Here is a 25,929-nt window from a genome sequence, read left to right on the forward strand (position 1 = left end):
AAGTATAGACATGGAGAGAGATAACGGCTAGATAGACTTCGAAGGTGAATTAAACATGATCCCAACCCTCCAGGATTTCCCAATCAAGAAAGAGGGCGTGCTAAGTGTGGAGCTTGCCAAGAAGTTGAAATATTTTATCTGTAGTTAGTGACACACTTAGAGTCTTGCATTTTCCAGCCACACCATAGTGTGTGTGATGAAGACCAGCCAGGCAGGCTGTGACTTGGAGCCAACATACTTGATTGCTCCAATAACAGATTTGTATGTTCCTTCATTTGACAGGCTTGTTGAGTGCCTACTAGGTACAAGGCACTGTTCCAGGCTCTGAGGACAGAGTAGTGAACAAGGTAACTCCAGGTGGAGTTTCCATGGGGAATGGAGAAGGGAGATGAGGAGAGACGTACACGTGGAGTGAGCCAGATGAGGCCAGGTGCTACAGAGATCAACAGAGCAGAGTGAGAAAGGGGGGCTTGCGGCAGGGGCAGGTTGGACAGGATGGGTGTCACTTGCATGGACACCTGAAGGCAGCATAGGGGTGAGTCATAGCTCCTCTGAGACTGGGGAGAAGCAGGGACTTCCCCAGGATCATCAGTAACAATGTGGCCGGGTCAAGGCTGCCACCCAAGTACATGGACAGGTGTTGGGGTTCTGGGGTTCCGGGGCTGACACTTTAAAATACTGGAAACACACCAGACGTGGTGTCAGCACAGGAGGAGAAGATGGAGCTTGGACCCAGCCACCAGCAGCTGCGTGCCCTCCCTAAGCCTGCGTGCTGTCACTGTCCTGTCTGTTATCTCCTTCATCCCTCAAAAATAGTGTTATGTGTACTAGGAGTTCACGGATAGTTTACTTTAGTAGCAGTAAATGTTTCATATTTTATTATTTTACAAAAGCAGAAATTGCTGTCCAAAGAAAGCTACAGCTCCACGCTCTGGTTGAAGGCTGAGGGCTGGGACCAAGAAGACACCTTGGGGAAATGAGGATCTGAGTGAACAGAGGAGAGTTCCTAAGAGTTCCCAAGGTGAAGCTGAGTGCCTGAGGAGGGTAGGAGAGAAAAGGACCAGCCCAGCAGCCATGTCCTCTCTCTCCCAAAGTAAACGGGGCTATCTATTAGGATTAGGTTCAGTTGCAAGGGACAGAAAACTCAAAACCAGAGTAGCTCAAACAGAAAGAAGTTTCTTTCTTTCTTCCGTGAAAGCTCCTGAACGAGGCAGCCCAGGCATTGGGGACCCTGCCTTCCATCTTGCTCCATAATCCTCAACATTTGGCTTTCACCTCATGGCTCAACATGGCTGCTTGAGCACCAGACATCACATCTGTATTACGGCCAACAGTGCAGTGGAAAGGCATGAAGAAAAGAATGCTTTCTCTCCAGCAAAGGGGTTTCTGGAAGAATGCCATTTTAGCCTGGCAATTTTAAGACCTTGAAAAAGCCCACTGGGCCCCTGGAAGGCCCTCAGACTTTGCTGGGCTGCTGCATGGGATGGCACCCAGGAAATGGGCACCCAGGCCTGGGAAGTGCCTGCAGCAATCCATGGCACAGACCAGCTGTTGGTAGCTGCCAGGATGCTGCATGCACTGGGCTCTCCAGCTGACTTCTGATGTCCATCTCCTGGTGGAGCTGTCTCTTCCTCCTCCCAGCCAGAACCTTCTCTTGCACCCCGGAAACTGAGAACACTGGGGATTTAGGGGAGAAGGGAAGGCCCCATCAGGATTGGGCAGGCAGGGGTAGGAGCTGCCAGGTAAACAGATGCCTCTGATGTGCACGGCCCACTACCACCATGGGTAGACTCCACTTCTCAAGGGCAGGGCTAGGAACCCCAGGATGAATTCAAATCAAATGACTATAAAAGCTCCTGGCCATGACAGGCACATGTCAGAGGTTCAAGAAAGTGAGTGAGTGAAGGAATGAATCAGTCCATTGATCAATCAATTGCTGGGAGCCCAAATGTTATTCACTCTAACCTCAGCCACATTGTTCCCCAGTTTTCGCTTACACACTTCCAGTGACAGGGAGCTCACTACTTCAGGTGAAATTGTCATAATAAATGGTTTTAGTTTTAGATTGCCCTTACGAGCCAGATCTTTAGCTTCTGGGTCCCTCTCAGCCCCAGTCCACGCTACAGGTGGGACCTAGAATACATTTAGCCTCTTTTTTATGGGCTGGTACCCAAGTCTTCATGAGCAAGAGAAAGCGCAGAACACAGGAGCTTGGAGCCCACGCACCTTTCCTCATCCTCTCTGGCCAGAGTGGGTCTGTGACTTGCCCAAGGCCACACAGCTGGCTGAGGGCTAAGCCGAGACCAGACCGCAGACCTGGCTTATCACTGTTTCCTTCCAAATCCCACATCTCCTCTGGGACTTCCTCCAGTGTTCCCTGCAGTGGGCACTCCCTTCCCACAGCCAGCCCACCCCACGATGCTGAAGATCCACTTCCTCTATGGAGACCCTCAGGCTGCAGAAACCCATCTCTCGTCACTGCCAGTGACACGCACAAGTCCACGTGTCAGGAGCTGCGCCAGGACCAAGACCGACAGAGTGGCCTGCGTGTCTCTCCTTCCCGCCAGACAGAGGCCTCCCCCAAGCCGCAGGCCTGCGTGTATGTGCACGCATGTGTGAGCATGTGTGTGTGTGTGTGTGTGTATGTGCACGCCAGTGTGTGTGATCACGCCTGAGGCTCCCAGAGTGAGAGGAACACGCCGCAAGCTGTCGGCACACCCTGCCAAGGCAGAAAGGTTAATTGTCACGCACGATGCCAACAGACAGACCTCTGGCGGATTCATTTGGTTTTGTTTTGTGGTTATTTTTTTTTTTACAACTTTAAATACGGAATATAAATAAATTTTACATTTAAAAAATAAAAGGAAAGCCCCCAAAAATATAATCACCGACTTTACAAACTGAAGGAAGCAGGTTTTGGAAGGCGGGAAGGGGGAAAGTGCAGTAGGTGGGAAGGGAGGTGGGAGCTCAGACCCCACCCCTAGGGGGTCTTGGGGATCTTTTCCCTTCTCTCCCCCATTCCCAGCCCACGAGCTGGTTTCCTAGGGGGAGCCACCAGAGGTGGAGCTCAGAGGATCGAAGATGGGGAAGTGTGCAAGCAGGGAGGGGTGCGGGCAAGAGGGCTGCACCCTGCCTTGGAGACCTTCTCCCAGGTGTCCCACACCCACCTGGAAGGGCAGTTGCTGGAGCAGAGGACTTTGGGAAATGGAGGTCATGTGGACAGCAGTGTTGCCTCCCTGCCCCTACCACAGTCTCCCTCCTATTTGGCCACTCCAAGCCACAGATTGCATCAGGGGCACAGCCAGTCCACAAGGAGTCTTTGTGTGAATTAGGAAAAGGATCCTTTTCCTCTTTACCTACATCTGCCAGAAATTGTCATAATAAATATACAAATCAGCTTTATCTATGATGTGAACAGTGCTCCCTGCATACAATGTCCTTGTGCAGTACACACCCTGCACAACCTTACATGGCAGTCGTGGCTGGGTTGGAATATGATGAGCAGGTCCCTTGCTGCCCTGGCCTCTAGTCTTCTGCCCTAGAGAGGAGTGACTGGGATCATACGGGGCCTTAATAAGGGGTTCAAGAGCCCCTTGGTGGAGCAGACTGAAGGGCCAGGACAAGAGGAAAATGCAGGGTGGAGGTAGAGAGATGAAAGGAACCAGAGGAAGAGGTGAATCAGAGTGGAGTGTGGGGAGGAGGGGTGGCAGGAGGCAAGGGATGCCCAGGTCACCATCTACAGCCACCTCAACAGCAAACTCCATCTCTAACCCACCTGAGAGGGCACCCAGCCACTTGGTGTGCCGGCCACACCCACCAAAAGGAGTCCACGTCTTCAAAACGAAAACGAAAAGAAGCCACTGTGCACAGAGGCACCAGGGAGACGAGGTGACTGGTGTTTGGGCACCGTGGGAGGGGTTTTCTCCAGTCTGTGTGCCTGTCTGTGGTCTTAGCCACGGAGTCCGAGGTAGCCTGGCCTGCCTGGAGGTGCCTCCCCTCAGAGCTGGCGAGGGGTTCAGGGACCAGGCAGGCTATGCTGAGAGGTCCTCAGGGCTCCTCGGGACAGTCCACAGCGCTCAGGTGTGGCCCAGGCCAGGTGCAGGGGAAGGAGCCTGTTTCCCCCAAACAGCGACCCCATCAGTCTCTCTCACACTCTTATCCCAAGTTCTTGGAGTCAAGGGAAGAAGATGGCGATGGAGTTCAGTCCTTCTTTTTCTTCTTGAGCTGCTGGGCAAGACGCCGGAGGCCGCTGGGAGGAGACCCGCTGATGGAAGGGTGGACGGACACGTGGAGGGGTGGGGGAAGCACCATTGGCCGTCCGAATCAGGCATCGAGACAGACGGACGAGGGAAACAATATTATCACTCCAAGGACCCCATGGGGGCAATACAGCAAATACCATATTAAATAACCCTGCAGGCCAAGCAGAGAGACACGGGGGTCAGAGACAGCCTAGAGGGTCCATCCCATGTTCATATGTCCCCGATGCCAGGGGCAGGGAGCTGGGGTCAACTAGCCACCCCTGATTTCCAGCAATGCTCAGGGCTGAGGGCATTGAGGGGCTGGGAAGATTGAGATTTAGACCTCCCATTCTCTTAGGGCATGTTGGGACACAGCTGGGCTGGGGTCTCCAAAGCCTGCCACCCATCCTGCCCCAGCTGATAACCAGACAGAGAGGACCAAGGCTCAGAGGCTGGATTTTGTATGGAAAAATCCTTTTCCCTGACCCCATCCACAGACCACAGAGAAGGAAACACAGGGTTCTGGGCCTCAGTTTCCCCACCCGGCCCTCACCTGCCCACACTCTCCTGCCGATGCCCCTAGGCTCCGAGGGTCTCCTTCAGTGCCGTCTTGTCATGCGTGTGCTTGAATTTCCGGTGCTTGCCCTTGGGGGGCCGGCGGACTCGCACTGTCCGAATGGTCACCCGAGTTTGGGGCGTTTTGGCTGCACAAGAAAAAGAAAGACCTCGTCAGCATGCGGACCATTGGGGTGGTCTCTCCCCACTGACCAAGGCCTGCCACGGACCTTCTGGGCTCAGGAAAGGGACAGGAGGGGAATCTGGACCAGGGTCCTGGGTTTGGATCCCAACTCCACTGCTCACCAGCTGTATGTGCCTTGGGGACAATGACTGAAACTCTCTGAGCCTTGGTGCCTCCATCTGTGGAATAGGGGTAATAGGACTGCCCACCTCATAGGACTGGTGGGAGGAATAAACGACAGTATGCTGGCAAAGCTCTTTGCACAGTACTGGACACAGAGCTGGGTAGATTAAATATGGCTTCAAGTTCTTTGTCATTGTCCACTGACCAGTAATTTCCCTGCCCCTTGAATCTAGCCTGGAGTTGGATCTGGTTAACCAACAAAAGGCAGACGTGGTGCCATGCCAGTTCCAGGCAGAGGTCTTAAGAAGGCCGGCAGCTCTCACCTTCATGCTTTGGGGGACCCTGGGCCGCCACATAACAGGTCTGGCTACCCTGCTGGAGAGGCCACATGGAGAGGCCAGGTGGAGACTGGCTTTCCCCATACAGCCAGAGGCCCTGGACTACAGGGAGAGGAAAAGAGGCCCAGCTGTCCCCATTGAGCTTCCAGGTGACCACAGCCCAGGCCGCCAGCTGACTGCAACCAGTAGAGGGGCCAATAGAACCGCCCAGCTGAGCCCAGTCAATCCCCAGACCTGGGAAAGATAATAAAAAGCTCCGAGTATGAAGTGGTCAGCACATGGCAGCTGCTAAGACTCACTTTTTTTTCTTATTTTCCTTAGCTTGACCTACTATTGAGGTTTCCTCCCAACCTCTTGGCCCCGTCCAATCACGTGGTGTGGAGGCCACTGGGCTCTGGGCCAGAATCACACTCCCACCATGAAGCTGGGCCTTCGGGTCAGTTGTGCCTGTCACCTACCTGCCCCTTGCCACTCTGAGAAGCAGTAGAGTGGGATGGGCCACAACTCAGGCTGTGGGTCTGACCCACCTGGGCTCAAATCTGGGCTCTCCCATGTATTGTGGACATTGGAGCAAGTCACTTAAACGCCCTGTGCCTCAATTTCCACATGTTTATTTATTTGTTTTTAAGACGGAGTCTCACTCCGTTGCCCAGGTTGGAGTGCAGTGGCGCGATCTCAGCTCACTGCAACCTCCACCTCGCAGGTTCAAGTTATTCTCCTGCCTCAGCCTCCCGAGTAGCTGGGAATACAGGCATGTGCCATGACACCCGGTTAATTTTTGTATTTTTAGTAGAGATGGGGTTTCACCATGTTGGCCAAGCTGGTCTTTAACTCCTGACCTCAAGTGATCCACCCGCCTTGGCCTCCCAAAGTGCTGGGATTACAGGCGTGAGCCACCGCGCCCAGCCGATTTCCACATCTTTAAAGCAGAGAAGACAGCAGCCCTGACCTCCTAGCGTTAGGAGACAATACATGGAAATGGCCAGAAACCCCCCAGCTAGTGTTTACCATGCACCTGGTGCTGCTCTATGCTCATTTCCCTTCACGGCAGGTACTGTTACCGGCAGGTGCTGTTACCCACACTTTACAGATGAGGAAACTGAAGCAGAGAGACTGGGATTTGAACTCAGGGATCTGCCTCTAGAGTGCACACCTCCAACCACTCAGCACAAACGACAGTGCCTATGAGCCTCAGTCAAGGGGAGCTCTTATACACTTCTCTCCCTCCTAGGTTCCCAGGTGGCCGCCCTGGCAGGGACAGCTCTGTCTGCTGAGCTCAAGGCCAGCCTTTTCCTGGGAGCCTTTTGAGCTCTCCTAGCCTGCCAGGATCTGACACCTGACCTCCCACCTTACAGACACCAGCTCCCACGAGGCAGCTATCCCATCTCTGCAAATGGGCAAATTTTCTAGCAGTTCAGGGACTTGGATGGGCTTCAGATCCCCTCAGACAGAAGACACCAGGAGGGCCACTGAAGGGCCCAAGGAGTTTCTTCCCCAGAGCCTGGGCCATCAGCAGGACACTGGGCTATACCAAGCCCAGGCAAGCACAAGGTCACCACACAGCTCAAGTGACAGCACGCAGATCTGAGCCCAGGAGGTCTGACACTGACCACAGTACCACAGAGAGCCACACTACCAAGCCTTAGCCAGGCCCATGGACAGGTGACAGAAACACCGTCATACTCAACCAAAATACTGGAACTAAAATGATGGGACTTTACGTCATCTACGTTCACTGGTATAATGGGCCTCCCAAGAAACTGGTTTAGGAAATTACGTCAAACAAATACATGAAGTAACTCATTCTAAACATAAAGAAGGCCAGGCGTGGTGGCTCAATGCCTGTAATCCCAGCACCTTGGGAGGCTGAGGTGGGAGAATCACTTGAACCCAGGAGTTAGAGACCAGCCTGAGCAACAAATCAAGACCCCATCTCTAAAACACTTAAAATATTAGCTGGACATGGTGGCACATGCCTGTAATCCCAGCTACTCGGGAGGCTGAGGAGGGAGGCTCGCTTGAGCCCAGGAAGGAGTTCAAGGCTGCAGTGAGCTATGATCATGCCATTGCACTCCAGCCTGGGTGATGGAGAGAGACTCCGTCTCTTAAAAAAGAAAGAGGCTGGGCATGGTGGCTCATGCCTGTAATCCCAGCACTTTGGGAGGCTGAGGCAGGTGGATCACTTGAGGTCAGGAGTTCAAGACCAGCCTGGCCAACATGGTGAAACCCCGTTTCTACTAAAAATACAAAAATTAGCCAGGTGTAGTGGCACGTGCCTGTAATTCCAGCTACTCGGGAGGCTAAGGCAGGAGAATTGCTTGAACCCAGGAGGTAGAGGTTGCAGTGAGCCAAGATTGTGCCACTGCACTCCAGCCTGGGTGACAGGGTGAAACTATCTCAAATATATATATAATATATATATATATGTTATATATATATATAATATATATATATAATTTTCCCTTAATAGAGAAATCATCCTCCATGTTAGCTCAATAATTTACAACACGTCAGTTTGAAGCTGTCATATGATCAGCCTTTCCAGGGCATCCAGCGACTCAGCTCCGCTCTGGGAATAAGACACAGATGCCAAGAAACGGCTCCGTCTTCAGGGTCTTGTTAATAAGAAATGAGAATGAAAAGAGAATGAAAAGATTGTCCTGTCCCTAACAATAGAAAGTTACTGAAAAAGAACTATCACTTACGTGATTTTTTTTAATGCTCATCTAATCATATTAATCATTTTTTTTTTGAGGCAGGGTCTTGCTCTGTTGCCCAGGCTGGAGTGCAGTGGTGCCATCACGGCTCACTGTAGCCTCGACATCCCAGCCTCAAGTGATCCTCCCACCTCAGCCTCCTTAGTAGTTGAGACTACAGGTGTGTGCCACTATGCCTGGCTAATTTTTGTACGTTTTGTAGAGATGCCTCACAATGCTGCCAATTCCACCTTGCACCCCTGACTGATCACCAGCTAGCTGTTCTGCATATGCAGCTAAAAATCTCTCTCCAGTGGCTTCTCCCCACTGGTCCTGGTTCCCCCACTCAAGGGTACGAGAAATTAGTTTGATTTCTCATCCCTAGGACAAGCTGCTCACTATCTGAAGCTGATGTGCACGGAGCTTTCTCTCATCCAGGCCCAGATTCATTCCACCATCCCATCCCCACATCCAACAAAGCAGGGGGCTGTGGTAGCAAGACTGGAAATCGGGCTGCTCTGGACGGGGTAGTCAGGGCAGACTTCTAGGAGGAGGTGACTTCTGAGCTGAGACTCTAATGAAGAGAAGGAGCTAGGCTTGTGGAGAGCTGGGAGAAGTGTTCTTCAGCCACAGCAGTGTGTGCTAAAGCCTTGAGGCAGAAACTCCATTAGTTACTGAAAGAGGCCTGTCCGGCGGGGGTGGCACAGGTGAAGGGTACTGGTTGGCAGAGACCAGAGAGCCAGCCAGGGGCTAATCCTCATGTAGGGCTCTCAGGCCAGGGAGGAACCTGGCTTGTTCTCAGCAAGATGGAAAGAAAGCCTCCCATGAATTTAACCAGGGGCAGGCCTGATCCCATTTCCATTTTTAAGACCGGCCCCTGCCCCCAGCTGCTGCAGGGGAAGGGGGCTGAGGGCTGAGCCTGGAAAGGTGGTTACCTCGCTGCTCCTGGGAACCCCCCGGGCTTCGGGTCACAGGCCGTGCAGCCGCCACTGTCTCACACTTGCATGCCAGGTGGTCCTCCAGCGTCACCGTGGCCTTCTTAAAGATTGGCTTCTTCCGCACAATCTCGATCTTTCTCACCTGGAGGACAGAGCCACAAAATGCCTCTGTAGAGGCCACACAGCCAGGAGCCTGGGAAGCCCGAATGGCCTGTGCTTCCCACCTCGGTGTCCCCTGCAGCAATCTTTCCTCGAAAGCCGAAAGCTTTCTCCCGGCTTTCGGGAGAGCAGGCTGTGGGGCAAACGCTTTGGCCCAAACAATAGCAGGACCTTGACCTCTGCCCTTCTCGTAGCTTTTCCATCAAAACAAGCCCTCCCGACCTGGGGCCCCCCTCAGTGCCCCCAGAGAGGGACAGCCAGAAAGGCATTTCCGGGTTGAGCTGGGGCCTGCGGTATCCTCATTCCCGGAGCGCCAGCCAAGGTCAGGGCTGCAGCAGAGGCGGGAGATGGTTGTCTGGAAGGAAGTGGGGGGAGGCTTCATCTAGGAGGGAGGTGGGAACGGGGAGGTCAGATGTCAGGTGTCCATCCGTAGAGCTGGAAGCATTGAGGACAGGAGATACCACGAGAGTGGACAGTGGGGCGGAGTGACATTCGTAGTCTCAGGTGTGGGGCCCAAGCCAGGGAGGGAAGGTGGGCAGGAGGAGAGGCCACGGGCTGGTGGCAGGAGAAGGAAGTGCGGCTACGCAGGCAGATCATCAGGCAAGGGCCGGTGCTGAGCTAGAGAAGTGCGCACTGCCCAGCCTGTGGGCAAGGCTGGCCTGGGGTGTGCAGGAATCTTTCCACAAGAAGCAGAAGCAGCGGCTTCTCTGAATCTGTCCCGACCAGGGTGAGACCAGGATGCTCCCTGAGACAGCCTCTACTCTAGAATTTTCCCTGAGTTCACTGTACGTATCCCCCGTCCCTCCGAAGAAAGCCAGGATCTGCATTCCACTGTTGTCAGGGGACCTGCCCCAGCTCCGCAGTGTCTATCACCTGGTGGGCCTCTCTGCACTCTCCTTATTAAAGACACAGCTTGTCAAAGAGAGACAAGCAGGTGTCAAAGATGCAGGGCCACCCACCTGAGCCTTTCTCAAGACAGCCCTGAACAGGGAGAGCTTTGGGGGAACCTGAGCCGCTGCCCAAAACATTCTGAGTGTCAGACAAATGTTTGCGGATACGTCTCTTCAAGGGACGTTTTGCGATTCTGTCCTAGTAAAGGAGGTGACATCCCTACTTCACGTTGGCTCCACACCTCGCCCAGCCTGGGGGGTCTGTCTGTGGCTTTTGGCTACAGTGGCCTGGGCCACCTCAGAGGACTCATGGTCGGCCTCAGTCCACCTGCCTAGGAAGAGCTTCCCAAGAGTGGGTCTCTCTGGACAGAGCCCAGGAACAAATCAGGAATGTCCCTCGACACACCACTCTGGCCAGTCAAGGAAGCCTGGTCAGGTTTGAGCCCCAGAAGAGTGGTCTCCACCCACCACCGGGACCAGCCTTGGGGGGCTGCGGAGCCTACGCACCTGGACAGGTCGCAGCTGCACCTGGGTGGGGCGGCACTGCACGTTGCGGTTGTTGCAGCAGCCGGAGCAGCGCTGCACCTCCACGCAGGGCGGCCACACCAGGAAGTTGGCGTTGGTGCGGTCTATGAGGCGCCGGGAGATCTCGAACACCTCGGTGCGCGTCTTGCACTCGGCGATCATGGCCGGCTCAGCAATGGTCAGGGAACCTGGGAGGAGAGGGAACCTGGGTCAGGAGCGTGGGCCTGCCCAGAGTCCCCCCACCTGGCAGGGGAGCTCAGTGGGTGCCCCCGGGACCACACTTTCTCACGCCCTTCAACCCCGGGGTTCAGATTTCAAGTCCTGGCTGTCATTAGCCATGGGACTTGGGCAGATGGCTGAGCCGCTCTAAGCCTGTGTTTCCCCATCTGAAAATGGGACAATGAGATCTACACCCAAGAACCACTGTAGGTTTCAAGTGAGAAAATTCAGAGTGTGGGGCATGTTGTAAATGCTTAGTAAATGTCCGCTTCCCTCTGCTGGCACATAACTATTTTATTCTTCTTTATGATTTTACACATTTATGGGCTTGCCCAACATGTGGTTGTTATGCAGGTACCATATTAGCTCAAAACCACGCGTGCACTGCTGTCTTACAGTGCCATGGATTCTCGCATCACTGCTGCTTTCAAAGCCTCAGCTTCCTCCTCTATGAAGTGGGATAATAACAGCGCCTCCCTCCCATGTGGATCTAGGTGTAAAGTGAGTAAGCCTGGCCTACAGCAAGCACTGAGGTTACCGCTGCTATCCACGTACAGGGGACAGGAGGCTCTGAGAGCTGAATATTCTGCCCACCCACATTCATAGATTGGGGGTGGAACTCAGGCCACCTAACTTTTTTTCTTTTTATTGAGACGGAGTCTTGCTCTGTTGCCAGGCTGGAGTGCAGTGACGTGGTCTCGGCTAACTGCAACCTCCGCCTCCCTGGTTCAAGCAATTCTCCTGCCTCAGCCTCCCAAGTAGCACGGACTACAGGAACCCGCCACCACACCCAGCTAATTTTTGTATTTTTAGTAGAGACAGGGTTTCACCATGTCGGTCAGGATGGTCTCCATCTCTTGACCTCATGATCTGCCTGCTTCAGCCTCCCAAAGTGCTGGGATTACAGGCGTGAGCCACCGTGCCCAGCCCAGGCCACCTGACTCTTATCCATCGTTCCCCCAGCCTCTAACTGCGGTGTTTTGGGGACTCCAGCTATCAAAGAGGAGGAGGGGTTTGAGTCGACATGTGCCTCACCTGGGAGGGTTTCTCTGGGACCTAATGATCTACGGTCTCCTTTAGGTCTCTGCAAGGGAGCAGGAGGCAGTCCCAGGCTTTGCTCGAGGTCTGCCAGCCTAGGCCGCAGCCCTTCGCCACAGGAGATACCCATAGCCCATCAGGGACCATGTTGGGTTCAAGTGAGGGGAGCAGGTTGGGATCTCAGCCCTACTGCTTCCTAGCAGTGTGACCTCACCTAGTTCTTTACCCTCTCTGGGCCCCAGTTTCCAATTCTGCGAAATGGGGTTAATAATATCTACCTCCAGGACTGAAATAAGGAACGAATGAGCTTTGCAGCGCTATATTTAAAAAACAGAGAGTGTGGGGGCGAGGGGGTGTGATGACTCAACACAGGCATTTAAGGATGGTTTTACTCTCTCAGTTCGCTCAGTCCCGAATGTGGGGGGAAAGGGAGTTGTAAGAGGACCCTCGGAGCCCTCCGACTGGCTGCCCGCCCCCGTTCTCTTTCCCTGGCCCCCATCCTAATTTGAAGGACCCTTGTTGGGTGTCTCAGTCTTACCTAGGCTCCTTCTTCCACGAGCCAAGCTCTCCAGCTCGCCTCCAGAGTGGGAGCGGGTCATGTTCAGGTCCAACTCGGCCCCATCTTCCTCTGCAGGAGAAGTCACAGTCAGACACAAGGCGGCCCCACCTCGGGCAGGGGCTCCCTCCGCCGGGGTCTCTGGGCAGGCAGGAGGTTTGCCTCTCCCCACTCCAGAGAACAGTCCCTCCTTCCAGCCCCCATAAACGCACGGGTCCTGGCCCTGAGCAGGGACCCTCCAAGCAGCCCCCAGGACAGCTGCAGGCCCAGGATCCTGACTGCATCCCTGGCTCTTTAGCCACATTTTTGGCCAGAACCCATGTCAGTGGAGTTAAAAATAACCCTTCCCCTTTGCTACTGTAAGTGAACCCTCCTCGGCCTCCAGGGCGGGGCTAGGACCTGGGGCACTGAAGGCCAGTTTCCAGTGCCCCTCCACCCAGCGTTCCCATAGGAAGTGCTGAATGGAGAAATTCCCAGAAGCCCCAGGGGGACCGCATGCCCTGAACACAGCCCCTCTGGAGCCCCGGACAATGGCCGCACTGGGCAGGCGGGAGCGATGGAGGGAGGGAGGGAGGGAGGGAGAGGGATGGGGGTGGGAGCTGAAGACAGAGAAGAGGAGAAGAGGGGTGGGAGTTGGGCCTGCTGGGGGTGGCGAGTCCCTGCCACACACCCTTCTAGGGCCTGGTCTCTCTAGCTCCGGGCCCCTCACACCGTATCTGTGTGTCTCCCTCCCCTTCTCTAACCTGTTGCCCCACCTCTGCCCCCAGCCGTCTGTTGATTCCTCTGGTCACAAATGACAGCTCCCTTTTCTAGCCTGGGCACCATCTCAGTCCCATCAGCACTCCTTGGAGACCTCGGTCCTTTCCAGAGCCCATGGCTGGAGGCTGGCTGCTGGGAAGTGAGGGCTGAGGGAGGCCTCCAAGCTGGATGTTAAGGCGTGGACAGACCCTTCTGTCTCTCTCATGGGTGAGGAGCCACAAATAAACTAAGGGGCATTGGGAACACGCTCCTGCCACCTCCACACAGCACCCCATGGCTCCAGTTCAGGCCCCAACCCACTGGCCCCATCCAAGACAAAGGCGCCTGCCGCCTGTCCGTCCAGGGTACTGCAGGGAGTCTGATGACTAGTCCGCTTCCGTCCAGCCTGACAGCCCCTACGTCAACGAGCCTATCTGTCCCTCTGGCTCCTTTCCTTTCTCCCTGCCATCTCTGGAATGTCCCTGGTGGGGAGGAGATGGGGAAAAGATGCGCTTTGTGGAAAGGTTAAGTTGATTAGGAAAAAATAGCCACATGGTTGCCTTGAAACAGGCGTGCTATTGAAAGCCTCATCTCCAAGATCCCGACCCCCACCAGGGGTGTGGAGGGGCCGTCTGAGGGTGGGGGCGTAAAGGCTTGGAAAGAAATGGTAGAAAGGCTAAATTTGGAAGTTGCCCCATTGTGTGTAGCCAGGGGCGGCCAGTCGGGCATAGGGTGGGGGTTGTGGGAGACATCGGGTGGGGGCCCTGGTGAACAATAGGTGGGCCCAGCTGGGGCCCCCTCCTGCCTGCCTCACGGCCCCCCAGCACAGGCGGGATTGAAAGGGCCCGAGAATGCTTTTGAGAGGGAGCCAGGGGCCCAACGGGGAGAGGAAACAAAGGCAGGAAATGCTGTTCCCCCGTAGATAGCGTCTGGGCAAGGATTACAAAGTGACAAAGAGACAGAACCCCAGAGGGAAGGGGACCTGGGGGTGCAGGGGGGCTGCTGACCAGGGCTCCAGGGAACAGGCCAGAGGTTAGAATAGAATGGAATTTGCTCTGAAGACAGCGTTTATAAATACATTGTCAATCCAGCCCGCCAGCCCCGCCACGTGTGTGCCACCGAGCACGTGCCCATTCGCTGAGTGAGCTCTGGGGCACGGGCAGGGCTGCCTGCTGGTCAAGGCCAGGTGTCCCCAGGGGACCTCACAGACCGGGCCCCTAGCCAGAGGGGCGGGGAGATGACTCCTCCAGTGCCACCCTCCCTGTCTGGGCCCACACCTGGAGACATACTCGGCAGATGCCCTGGGCACCTTCTCCCCGCCCTCCCTCCTCCCGGCACCCCACCCTCGGCACCAAGCCGGAGCCACACGTGGGTGCTTCTCCTGCCACACCCCAGGTCCCAGGTACCAACCCGCCTGCTGACTCGGCCCTGCCCTGGATGGGTGTGGCCGGGCTCTCTCTGGGCTGCCATGGGCCTCTGGTTCCCCAGACGTCAAGGAGGAGGGATGCCTCCTGTCCTGCCCCTCCCGGCTTCCTTAAAGTCTCCTCGGAGGGCCGGAGTGCGGGGCGAAGATTCCATTTACCTCCGGGGTCTCCGTGCAACAGGCGCTGGAGATCATCGAAGGAGCGGATCGAGTGGTCACTCAGCATCTCATAGAGCTCCTCGGGAATGGGGTCCCCCTGCCGGGCAGACACCAAAAGGCTGAGTGAGCTGGGAATGGGGGCTTTCCAGCATGGCTGTCTCCCCCACCACACACTTTCTCGCTTTCTCCTGTGGAAAGCTCCAAGGTCACAGGGAGAAGGACAGGCAGGATCCAGGCCTGATGATCAGAAGCACAAAGGCCTCAGGGCCTGGACCTGCCAAAGCCTCTGAGACCCAGCTCAGTTCCTGCACCCTCAACCCCCAGCAGGATCCCCAGCTTGCTTTGAGTTGCACCTGCTTGTCTATGTCTGTCTCCCCCACCGAACTACATGTTCTGGGAATGCACCAAAATCTGATTTCTCTCTGAGTCTCACTCCACACCTCACAGCTGAAGACAGCCAGCATTTCCCATGGCCAATCTAACCCCCATTTTACAGAGGGGAAAACAAAGGTTCAAAGAGAGGCTCCATTATTGGCAAAAGTTGCATTCAAACCCATGCCTTTGGGATGACAGAGCCCGTACTCCCAGGCTCCTGGGTTCAAGAGGTGCTTAATAAATGCGTGCAGAGTGCGATGGCCTCAGAAGGCCCCAGGTCCTAGTGGTATCTATGAAGTCTCTCACTCGAAAGAGGCGAAAAGGGAATCCTCGGACACGGCCGGGAAACCTGAAAGCTTACCCGTGCCCTGTGCCCAACCAAACCCTATTTTTAGAGCCCCTTTGGCCTGTTGCCAAACACACTCGAAACCTGATAACACTTCAACAGGCCTCATTCGGAGCCGGGCTTCCTCCAGGGAAACCGCAGGTCCCACAATGACACAAGAGCAGCCCCGTAGGAAGGTCACAGCCACGTCCCCCACAGTCCCAGGAGACCCAAGGGGCTGATGCCAGAGATCCCAAGAAAGAGGCAAGGGCAGATGGGAGACTGAGAATCACAATCCAGACAACCAGCCACTGAGAAGCAAAGAAAATTCCTAAGATGTCACTGCATGTTCAAAGGCTGGGACCGGACTTCCACATGTGCAAACACACACGTGCAGGCACAGGCACTCGGGCTGCACGGTCTGGACAGACAGCCCTGGAGAGGGTGTCAATAGGCTTGGCATAGTACTATAGAACCTTGGGTTAAACTACTCTCTGCCTCAGTTTCCCTGGATTAAGAAGGGAGGACTTCCGGCCCTTCTTGGTTCACTCTACACTCCCGGAGCCGAAGGTCGGGGGGCTCAGAGGGGGTCGGTGCAGGCTACCTTCACAAAAGGGATGCTGCTTTCTCACTGCCTGATGGCGGAGGCGGAGCGAGGGAGAGGAGAAGAGGTCGTCTCAGCCCTGTGGCCGGCCTCGGGAGGCTCTCCCCAAAAGCTCTGTTTCCTCCAGCTTATCACGAAGTCTAGGAACATCTCCAGGGGTTCAGCCATGACCAACTCTGGCCACCCACATTGATCCAGGAGCCAGAAGACTCAGGGCGGGGGGTGGGGGTGACCACTTTTAAAGCTACATCATTCCCTGAAACCCCTGAGTCTCCATGTCTTTGTTTGAACATGGAGCTTACAACCCCGCCCAATGTCTAAGGGCTGCTGGGCAACTCCAGGAAAAAAAAGGTGGCAGGGCTTGGCTGAGAACTGGGGTCTTTCCTTCAATATCCGGGAAGCCAGGGGCTGCACGTGCGAGATAGAGGAGGGTACGGGCCCCGCTGCCCCTCACTTTCGGCCCCCATCTCCTCTGGGCTCTGCCTCCTCCCGCCCTCAAGCAAGTTCATTCCTTCCACCTCAGAAGAGAGACCACGCCTCTGGTGCTCTCCAAATGTTGACAAAGTACCCAACCCACAGAACAGAGGGCTTGGTCTCCAGTGAACACCAGCGAAAGCCGCTTCCCCTGAGAGTTCTGTCAAACCCAGAACTGGCAGGCCAGAGAGCCGGATCCCACGCCTTTGGACCAACTGCCGTGTGACCTCGGCTAGTCACTGCCCCTATGGTCCTGGCTCTCATCTGTGAATTGAGAGGCTTGAAGAACATTCGATTCAATTCTAATTCTGCCAGGAGGTGTTAGAAGGGGCAGAGAAAACGCCAAAGCCGGGTGCCTAGCCAGGCCTCCCTGGATCACTGGCAGAAGGAGAACAAGAAGTGTTTGTGGAGTAAAGATTCAATTAACCCCCCAGGGGAGGGGCCCAAAGGCCTAGTAGCAAATGGCACTTAGTGCTTGTGCCAAGATCTCCCTGCCCACTGGAGAGCTGGCTGCAGCTGCCAGCCACGGCAGAGGAGGCAGACCCCTGAACAGGCCAAGTGGACACCCCAGACCCAGGCCCATGATACATAGGAGATGACCCTCCAAGGCTGAGTGTGAAAGAGCCCAGGATAGGGTCTGAGGAGGAGAGAGAGGCACATAGTAGGTCCTCAGTAAATACTGATCAAATGCACGAAGGAGTCTACCCTTCTCCAGGTTCTGTCCAGTATGATTCTTCCACCTCCTCCACCAGGAAGGCCACCTGGGATATTCTTCCCCAACCCTAGGCAAATGAGCTCCTAGAGTCCCTTTTAATCTGAGCAGGGAGGCCATCCCTGCAGATGCTTCTGGTAATGTGGCCACTAGATGCCCAGAACTCCCCATAAGCCACCCGGATTTGGTAATAATACCACAACTAACATCTATGAATGCCAGCTACAAGCCACACGCTGAGAAAAACACCGTAGAAACTACCAATCCTAAGAGGCTGGCAGTATTTGTATCCCCATCCTCCAGATGAGAGCACTGAAGCTTACAAAAAATTAAACAAGCAGCAACAGGTCCAGACAATCAGCAAGTGGCAGAGCTGGGTCGTTCCCAGGTTCCAGAGTGCCCACCTGTTCCAGCCCACCATGGGGCGTCTCAGCCTCCCTCTCCTGTGTTCTGAGGCCACCGGCCCTCAGCATCACACAAGGTTCATGTTGGCTCTTTACTCTGCAGCATGTCCCACATCAGAGGCTCTCAACCAGGGCCCACTGGGCCCCCAGGGGACAGTGGCAATGTATGAAGGCACTGCTGGTGGCCACAACTTGGGGTGTGCACTGCATCTAAGTTGGGGGAGGCTGGGGATGCCGCTCACCACCTTTCAGGGCACAGGACAGCCTTCCCAAACGTCAGGAGTGCAGAGGCTGAGAAACCCTGTAGCAGAGGAAAGAGCAAGGGCACCAGATGCCAGGGCAACCTGGATTCTTGGAATCTTGTCACAATCTAAAACCTCGGCTTCTGCATCTTTTAAATGGGGCTAATAATACCTCGCCCGGGGTTACTGGGAGGCATAATTGCACAGAGCAGAGCTGCCAGCAGATAATGGGTGCGTAATGAGTTGTCACTGTCATCATCATTAATTCTTTCCGGATGGCTCCTCTGTGGGCAGCAGCGAGTGGCACACGTGCTCAGGGCCAGCAGCACAGGACATTTTTGAGGATGACAAGGAGTGGGTGGAGAGCTGCCCGCCCATGAAAGAGTGCGTGACTTTGCATTATCCCTTGTGCTGGGCCACAGGAAATGGTACCCTACCTCCACACTGGCAGAGCCTGGGCCGTGTGGGCTGGCAGGGCCCTTCCGGGGCTGGGGGTGGGTGAGGGTGGGGGGACACTCAGCACGTGCTCAGCTCCAGGATGCAATGCTCTGGGGATGACGAGCATGAGCACCTGTTGGGAGTCACAGGCTCTTCTTGGTATGGGAAGGTGAGCCGCCCGGAGCCTGGTTTTCCTGGGCACAGGTACCGCAGGCCTCCAGGTGGACAGCTCACTTCAGAGATGGGAAAGGAGGCCTGGCACCCTGAAGAAGCTGCCCCAAGATCTCAGGCCTGGGGTTTCTGGCAGATTGAGGGCGTGGCGAGGAGGCAGCTGGGGCAAAGCCAGCCGTAGGAGCCAAGGTAAACAGCCTCCTCCGACCCCGCCCCCAATGCCAGCTGCAGCAGGTAGGAAGGGCACGAGCGAGCGTGAGGCCAGGTGAGTGATCTGCTCCCAACCAGGCTGGCAGATCAAAGGGGCTTGAACCCCGCCCTCCTCCTGGACCCAGCACACACACACAGATACACACTCCCCTGGCCTGCCTGCCGTTCCCACCGAGGGACACACAGGCCCAAGCAACCAGGGGCGTTGTCTGTGGCTGGCAGAGGAAGAAGCTGATGAGGCCTCCCAGAGCCTGCCTGCCTGAGAGTCGCAGGCCTTATTTAGATCAAATGCCAAAGCCAACCAACCCCTTTGAAGAAGCCCTCTTGGGGCAAACCACAGAAGCCATTAGAACCAGTGTTTCCCACCTAGCATTCCCCTTCTTTATTGCTCTTGGGACCCTCCCGCTCAGCCTCTGCTCCTTCACGTGGGCCCAGCACCCTGGCCTCCCCACCTCTTGCAGGAGCAGAGGAAAATTAAAGCAGGAAGAGAGGAACCAGTGCAGCCATTTATAATACTGGCAACCATGGCAATCACTGCCCATCCCCATCCCAGCCAGGGGACGGGCCAGGGGATTCTGCTGTTCTTCGGGAACTTTGCATTAATCCAATCTTCTCTCTCTCTCTCATTTTTTTTTTTTAAGGTGGCAGAAACTTAGCCCCAGCTAAAGATACACAGAACCTTTGCAGTCTGATTTTCTTTCTGTTTCTTCTCCTCTGTCCTGTCTAATCCTGGTAGCCCAAGTCCCAAGATAGAGGAGAGACAGACATGCTTCTCTCTCAAGATGGGGGGCCTTGAAAGACTGATGCCTACCAGAGGGCTGAAAAGTGGGGCTGCCCTCGGAGCAGAGCGAAGCGAGGAGTCAGTGGGTCCATGAAGCAACAGGGGGCCAGGCCCTGCCCTCCCCACCACCCCAGCAGTAACTGTTCTTTGCACAAATAGTTACTGATTGTCCACAGGGCTCTGGGCACTGTTCTAAAAGTGGGGACCAGGAGGAAAGCTCTCTAATGGGGTTGACACTCCAGTAGAGAAAGCAGCTAACAAACAATGAAATAAACTGAACATAGGAAGAGTTGGCACAGAAAAGGCTCCTCAATGCGGGAGGGGAAGACAAGACATGGAGAGGTACTTATGAGGCCCATGATAAACATCTCACCATTCCTGCTCAGTCAGTCTCTGTCTCTCTCTCTCTCTCTGACAGACACACACACACACACACACACACACACACACACACTCTTCCTGGCTCTTGCACCAGATCCTCCAAATTCTGTTTAACCTGCCCTTGCACACCTCCAGGGCTCTGAGATTCCAGCGGTTGGTCTCCTGCCCTCTAGGGCCATTAGCAAACCCAGAGGAAGCTGGATGGCAAAGGGCTGTGGGGCCCTTCACTCTTTCCCGGAAGAAGGGTGCTGAGGCCAGACATGTCACGTGACAGTGGGACTCGCCCTCCTGGAAGCCAGCTCAGCTGGTGGAGATGGCACCTCAGAGGCCTCGGCAGGCCCTCCGCCCAGCCCTGCCTCACGGCTGCCTGCCCTCTGCTGAAAGCTTAGTCCAAGCACGACCAGGACGTGGCCAGCTCCAAGGCCACCTCCATCAGCAGGCCTGCCCTGACTCTCCTAGCACTGGCCATTACAGCTCCTTCCTGGACTGACCCCTGCATGGTCTCATCCCCATGCAGGTCCCCTCCCCCAGGGCCAGCCTGAGGCTCACTCAGGCTTAGCAGCAAAGTGCTTCATAAACTGCAAAGTGCCACATACATCGCGCCTGTGGCCATGTGTTCAAGAATGCTGTGACTAAAGTGAGGAGAAAGGCAGTTTCTGTGCCACAGCCTCCACCCCAGATACACGAGCCGGTGGAGCTGTGGGAAAGGAGGAGGAGGTGCTGGACGAAGCTGGAAATGGTAAGGGGAGGCTGGGGAAACATCCAGCTGTCAGCGGCCTCCCCGGGGCACGCTGGGATCAGCCAAGAGAATGCAACAGCCAGGGGTGGGAGCCCCCTCCGCGGTTGCACACGCCAGGTCCCTCCAGTCTTGCAGGTTCAAATGAAGGCTCATGTGAAGGGGGAATCGGTCTGGACAGCTCAGTGCCCCTCAGAGTCACATCACCACCATTTTCCACCACGCGGGGGTGGTTGAAAAAAAGGAGTCACAGATGGGTAAGGTTTGAGGGGCGTCGGGCTGACAAGGCAAAAAAAAAAGTGGGTGCTGTGGAGCTGATGGGAGGTTCTCCCTCCCTCACAGGACGCCAGAAAGGAAATGGGGCCGCTACAGAGGTGGTGAGGTGCCAGGGCCCACGGAGGGCCCACCTGTTGCGCGGGGGCGAGCACCAGGCGCTGGGTGCACGGGGGCCCGTGCGTGCCTGTGTACGTGCGTGGGTGTGCGCGCACGTGTGCTCAGGCCGCGCGTGCAGGGGCCGTGCGTGCGTTTGTGTGCGGTGCGCGCGCGTGTGTCCCGCGTGTGCACGGGCGTGGCGGCGGCGGGCGCGCGACCTGGCCGCGGTAGTGCGTGCCCGTCGCTCTGCGCGCCCGCCTGCCGGAGCGCAGCATCGCCTCCGGCCAGGAGTGTGCATGCGTGGGGTGAGTGAGCGAGTCGGGGGCCCGGGCGGGGTGGGCTGCGGAGAGCAGCCACGGGGCGCCGCCGTTCCCAGGACGCCCTGGCACCGGGCCCAGCCCCCAGGTCCCACGGCGAGGCGAGGCGGCAGCTGGGGCCGGCCGGCCACCCCCTCCCCAACAGCTGGCCGCGGCCCGGGGGGCTGCGGGAGAGGCGGAGAGGGGGCGTCGGGAGGGGCCTGCAGGCTGCCCGGCCGAGCCCCGCGTCCTCCCTCCCGGGTGCGGGCTGCGGGGCCGGCCGCGGAAGGGCGGGGCCCCCGGGCGGGCGGCCTGCGGCCCTCGAGGAGCCCCGAGAACAAAAGGAGACGGCTCCTCCGTGGTCAAAACAACCTGCGCTGGCGGCAGCCCAAGGCCGGGCCGCGGCCTCCGAGCCCTCCGCCTTAACCCCTTCGCCGCCGCTGCCTCCTTCCTGCGCCTGGCTGGAGGCCGCAGGGGCCGACCCTCCCCGGGAGCCGGCGAGGTGCGGGCGAGGTGCGGACTCCCGGCCGCAGCCGGGCGGAGGTGGGACGGGACCCAGTCACGCCGCGCTCCCGGCTGCCCTCCCCTCCACCGCGCGCGTCGTCCCGCCCCGCCCCCTTTCCCACCTGGATTCCGGGTAGACTTGCCAACTCACGGCTACGTGAGGCTGGGAGGGGTGGGGACGGCTCCGACCCCAGCGCTCCCGCAGATGTTTTTATACCCCATCTCCCGTGCAGCTAGGCTTTTACAGGCGGCGCGCTCCGCACCCTGCATGCGGGGGAGAGAGGTGCTTCCTCTTGCAGGGCGCGGGCACAGGTACGGCAAGGCCTCAGGCACACACCGCCCCGGGGGATGGATTCCTTCAGAGCCCCCAGTCCTCCCCCTACCCAAGTGCCCGAAACCTACCTGCGTCTCTATCTCTCTCTTCCTCTCTCCCTCTTTCCCTGTTACTCCCACCCCAAATCCCGCGCCCGAGACACAAGCTGCTTCCAGACCGTGCTCTGGGGCCGGGCATGCCCTGCGCGTGCCGGAGGGCGTCCACCCGGACCCCGACCGGGAGCCAGGGTGGGACCCGAGCCCCGTCAAAGGTCGGCATGGATGGCACCGGTGCGCAAGCTTGCACCTCCTGGGCAAGCCGATGGCAGGACAGAGCCTAAGCCGAGGCTGGCGCCGAAGTGGGCTCGGGAGGACGCGCTGCCTTCTGCACCCTGGGCGCCACCCCACCCCCTCTCCCCCGGCCGGGAAGGGGCTTGTTCTCGGGTTCCCAAGGGGTGGGGGACAGAGCCACACACACCCTCCCCCGACACGGAACGGCTTAGGGAGCCAGGTTCGCCCGCCGGTTGGAAAGAAAGCCACCGCTGTTGCCTTCGCTTAAAGCCTGTCACCCCCGGACCTCGCTCCCAGCCCGAGGAGGTCACCCAGCGCCCGGCGTCAGGCTCACGGGCTGCAAGGGTCCAAAGTTCACTGCAGGGAGAGGAGGGGGCGGTCAGAAGGTGGGGGCGAAGGTAATGAATGAAGAACCAGCCCCAGCCGCCGTGGCAACTCACCTCGGCGCTGACCAGACGCAGGTAGCAGCAGAGAGACAGGAAGAGCGCCCAGCAGCGATTCATGCCGACTCCGGGCCCGGCCCCGCGGGGCCCCGGACGCGTAGATCGAGCGCGCCGCCCCCGCGGCCAGGGTGGGGGGCTGGGGAGGGGGGTGGGCTCGGCTCGGGTCCGCGGCGATCAGGCGCTCAGGCCTCTGCAGCCGCGGCTCACCCGCATGGCCCCCAGGCGCCGCCGCCCCCGGCCCCGGCTCCGTCGCTGGGGGGCAGGGGAGGACCTGGGCGCAGGACCTGGGTCCGAGGCCGCTACCTGGGCGGATCCCAAGCCCGAGTGAGCATCCACGGCCGGGGGGCTGCGTCGCGAACCAGCCGAGGCGTCTAGCCGTGTGGGGGCGCCCAGGGGACTCCAACCTCCAAGAGGAAAAGGAACACGGCAGTCGATGGTTCGTCTTCACTCGCCGGCTAAAGGCGTTTTCCTCTGCCCGCCGGCTTAGCTTTTTTGCAACATTTTCTGGAAAGGCCCCAAAAATCGGAAAGCGCAGAGCTGGGCACCTCAAGGCCCAAGTCTCCCCCAAAAAACTTTTTCCAAAGTTGGCTTTGCAACGGCAGCTCGAGCACCCGGGCAGGGAGAGGTGCAAACTCCCGCCCGGGCCGGGTGGGGGGGCGGGAGCGTGTGCGCCCTGGCGCGGGGCCCGGGCGGCGGGCACGGCTGCTCCGCGCGCGCGGCGTGCCCGCTGCGCGCTAGGCCGGGCCCGGCCGACAGGTGGACGCGGCGCGAGTCCGTCGGTCCGTCTGCCCGCCCGCTCGCCGCTCTGGGCGTCCTCTGCGGGCTGCGGGCTGCGAGCTGCGAGCTGCGGCTGCTCCGGTTTTCTCTTTGCAGCGAGGCTGGAGGGTGGGCTTTTTTTTTTTTCCTTTTTGCGCGCGTATGTATGTGTGTGCGCGCAAAGTATCTCTATCTAGGGAATGAAAAATGGGCGCTGGCGGCCGGAGGGGAGCCCTAGGGAGGCAGCGGGGGAGGCTGCGGGTGCGCGGGGAGGCAGGCGGGCCGCTCCCGGCTGCAGGAGGAGAAGTTGCCACCCTTTCAGCTGTTCCGGCCTTTATAAAGGAGAAGGGAGAGTGCGAGAGGTGGGTGGAGACAGCCTTTCCTCTTCTGGCCCGGAGTCAGCGCCAGGAGGGGGGGGCGGGAGCTGGGGGAGGGCTTGGGGCCAGGGCGGGGCGCTTAGGGGGTCTCTGAGAGCCGAGCAACCCCTCAGTCCATGAATCTGGCCCCGGGGAAAAAAGAACTAGGGGCAACCCACCGTCCCGCCCCTCAGCACAGTGACCATGGACAGGTTAGGAGCCCACGTGGTCTAGGGGTATGTCTCCAGAGCCAAGGCCAGGAGTCCAAGCTCCCCTCCAGGACCAGACATTTCCACCCTGGCATAGGCATGACAGGGAGGGCCTCCGGCTCTGCAGCCTGAGAGCCTGAATTCAGATCGTGCCCTGGCACTCGGGAGCTTGGGTCACCTTGGGCAAGTCACTTCCCTCTGTGCCCCTCCATCTAGCCTCAACCTGGAGATGGGGCTATTGTAAGGACTCCATGCCAGCAAGGGAAGGCACCGCAAGGTGAACCCACAGAACCCGGCAGCCAGCGCCCTTCAGCTGCAAGCTGGGTCCGAGTCTCCTCCTCCTCCTAGCTGGTTGCCTGGCACAACAGGCCCTGCCAGCATTGGCTGAATTTGAATTTGTTGAACTGCAAAGTCACACAAACCCCCACAGCCCTGCAGCATCTTCGCAGGGCTACCAACATGATCCTCCCGTCAGTCACCCTGCTGTTTACTATCTCCCTCAGCCCCCGGGTTCGAGGCCCAGAGCCCACCCACCCACAATCAGCCTTCACACAGTTAACGCCTTCCGCCCCCAGTCAGGGAGCTGCTATGTCCCTGCCTTCAGCAGTCACACTGTCTCAGTCACAGTCACACGTACTCACACTGGGCCCAGCACCCCCCTCGGGAGGCGCAGGCTCCTGCATCACCCAGCCTCCCGGCTTTGAGGCACCCTTATCTCCTCCACTTGCACTGTCTCTGTTATCCGCCCTTCCCTTTGAGACATCAGCCTGCTTCTCACACAGGAGCACACTGAGAGTCACACCTGCTCTCTCTTCATAAACTGTCTTCTTGGACCTGGACAGGGTGGAACAGAGGAGGAAGGACATCTCAGGTGGTCTTTACAGACCACTGCAGGCACCCACCCACTGCTGACTACACCCAGCAGCATGGCACAGTGGCAGAGAGGCAGCCTGAAGACACATCACCTTGGTCCAAATCCTGGAGCGGCCACTTGCTGGACAAGTGTCTCCGGGAAGGTTTTTTAACCTCTCAGTACCTCGGTTTCCTCCTTTATAAACTGGAGATGAATCTATAAACTGGAGCTGGGTGTGGTGACAAGCACCTGTAGTCCCAGCTACTCGGGAGGCTGTGGATCGCTTTGAGCCCCGGAGTTTGAGGCTACAGTGAGCTGTGACTGTGCCACTGCACTCCAGCCTGGGCAACAGAGCAAGACCCTATCTCTAAAGAAATAAAAATAAATCTATAATGGGAAGGAGCGAGGGATAACAGAGAGGCATGGCAAACTTTTAGGGGTGATGGAAATGTTTGTTATTTTTTATTGTGCTGATGGGCTTATGGGTGTATATGTACATCAGAACAAAATGTGTGCGGTTTGTTGTACCTCAGTGCAGTTGTAGAGAATTTCTACCCTCCTCCTGGAGTAGTCTGGAGGCTCCCATGAGGTCCTCCATGTGGAGGCGCTCAGTAGAACACCTTAGCAGGAAGCAAGCGCGTGGATCCTTCCATGCAGCCTTCAAGTTCACTGGTGGCCCCGCACTGCTCCAGGCACTGGGGAGACAGGTGTGAACCAGCCTAATGCAGGCCCCTGCCTTTGAAGAGCCCCATTGAGAAGGACAACCAGATGTATAAACAGATAAATTAGGAGGCAGGGTGACAAGGGAGATGGGGCAGCGGGACAAGGAGATAACCCCCAAACACTAGATTTGAAGTCTAATGACTCAGAGATAAAAACCCTGTTCCACCGGACAGCTGGGT

The 25,929-nt window shown here is 57.2% G+C and overlaps 1 protein-coding gene across 1 annotated transcript; it reads right to left on the bottom strand.

The window, feature by feature from the left end:
• Positions 1 to 2,782: 2,782 nt before the first annotated feature.
• On the bottom strand, positions 2,783 to 23,921 carry PDGFB (platelet derived growth factor subunit B). Its single transcript, XM_032138605.2, has 7 exons — positions 22,851 to 23,921; positions 14,783 to 14,879; positions 12,445 to 12,534; positions 10,632 to 10,837; positions 9,073 to 9,217; positions 4,795 to 4,945; positions 2,783 to 4,413 (listed from the first exon to the last, which is right to left on the bottom strand). The coding sequence occupies exons 1-6, from the start codon at positions 22,911 to 22,913 to the stop codon at positions 4,821 to 4,823; spliced, it is 726 nt and encodes a 241-aa protein (XP_031994496.1). The 5' UTR covers positions 22,914 to 23,921; the 3' UTR covers positions 2,783 to 4,413; positions 4,795 to 4,820.
• Positions 23,922 to 25,929: the final 2,008 nt, after the last annotated feature.

Source organism: Hylobates moloch, unplaced genomic scaffold (assembly GCF_009828535.3).
Source record: "Hylobates moloch isolate HMO894 unplaced genomic scaffold, HMol_V3 SCAFFOLD_19, whole genome shotgun sequence".
NCBI lineage: Eukaryota > Metazoa > Chordata > Mammalia > Primates > Hylobatidae > Hylobates > Hylobates moloch.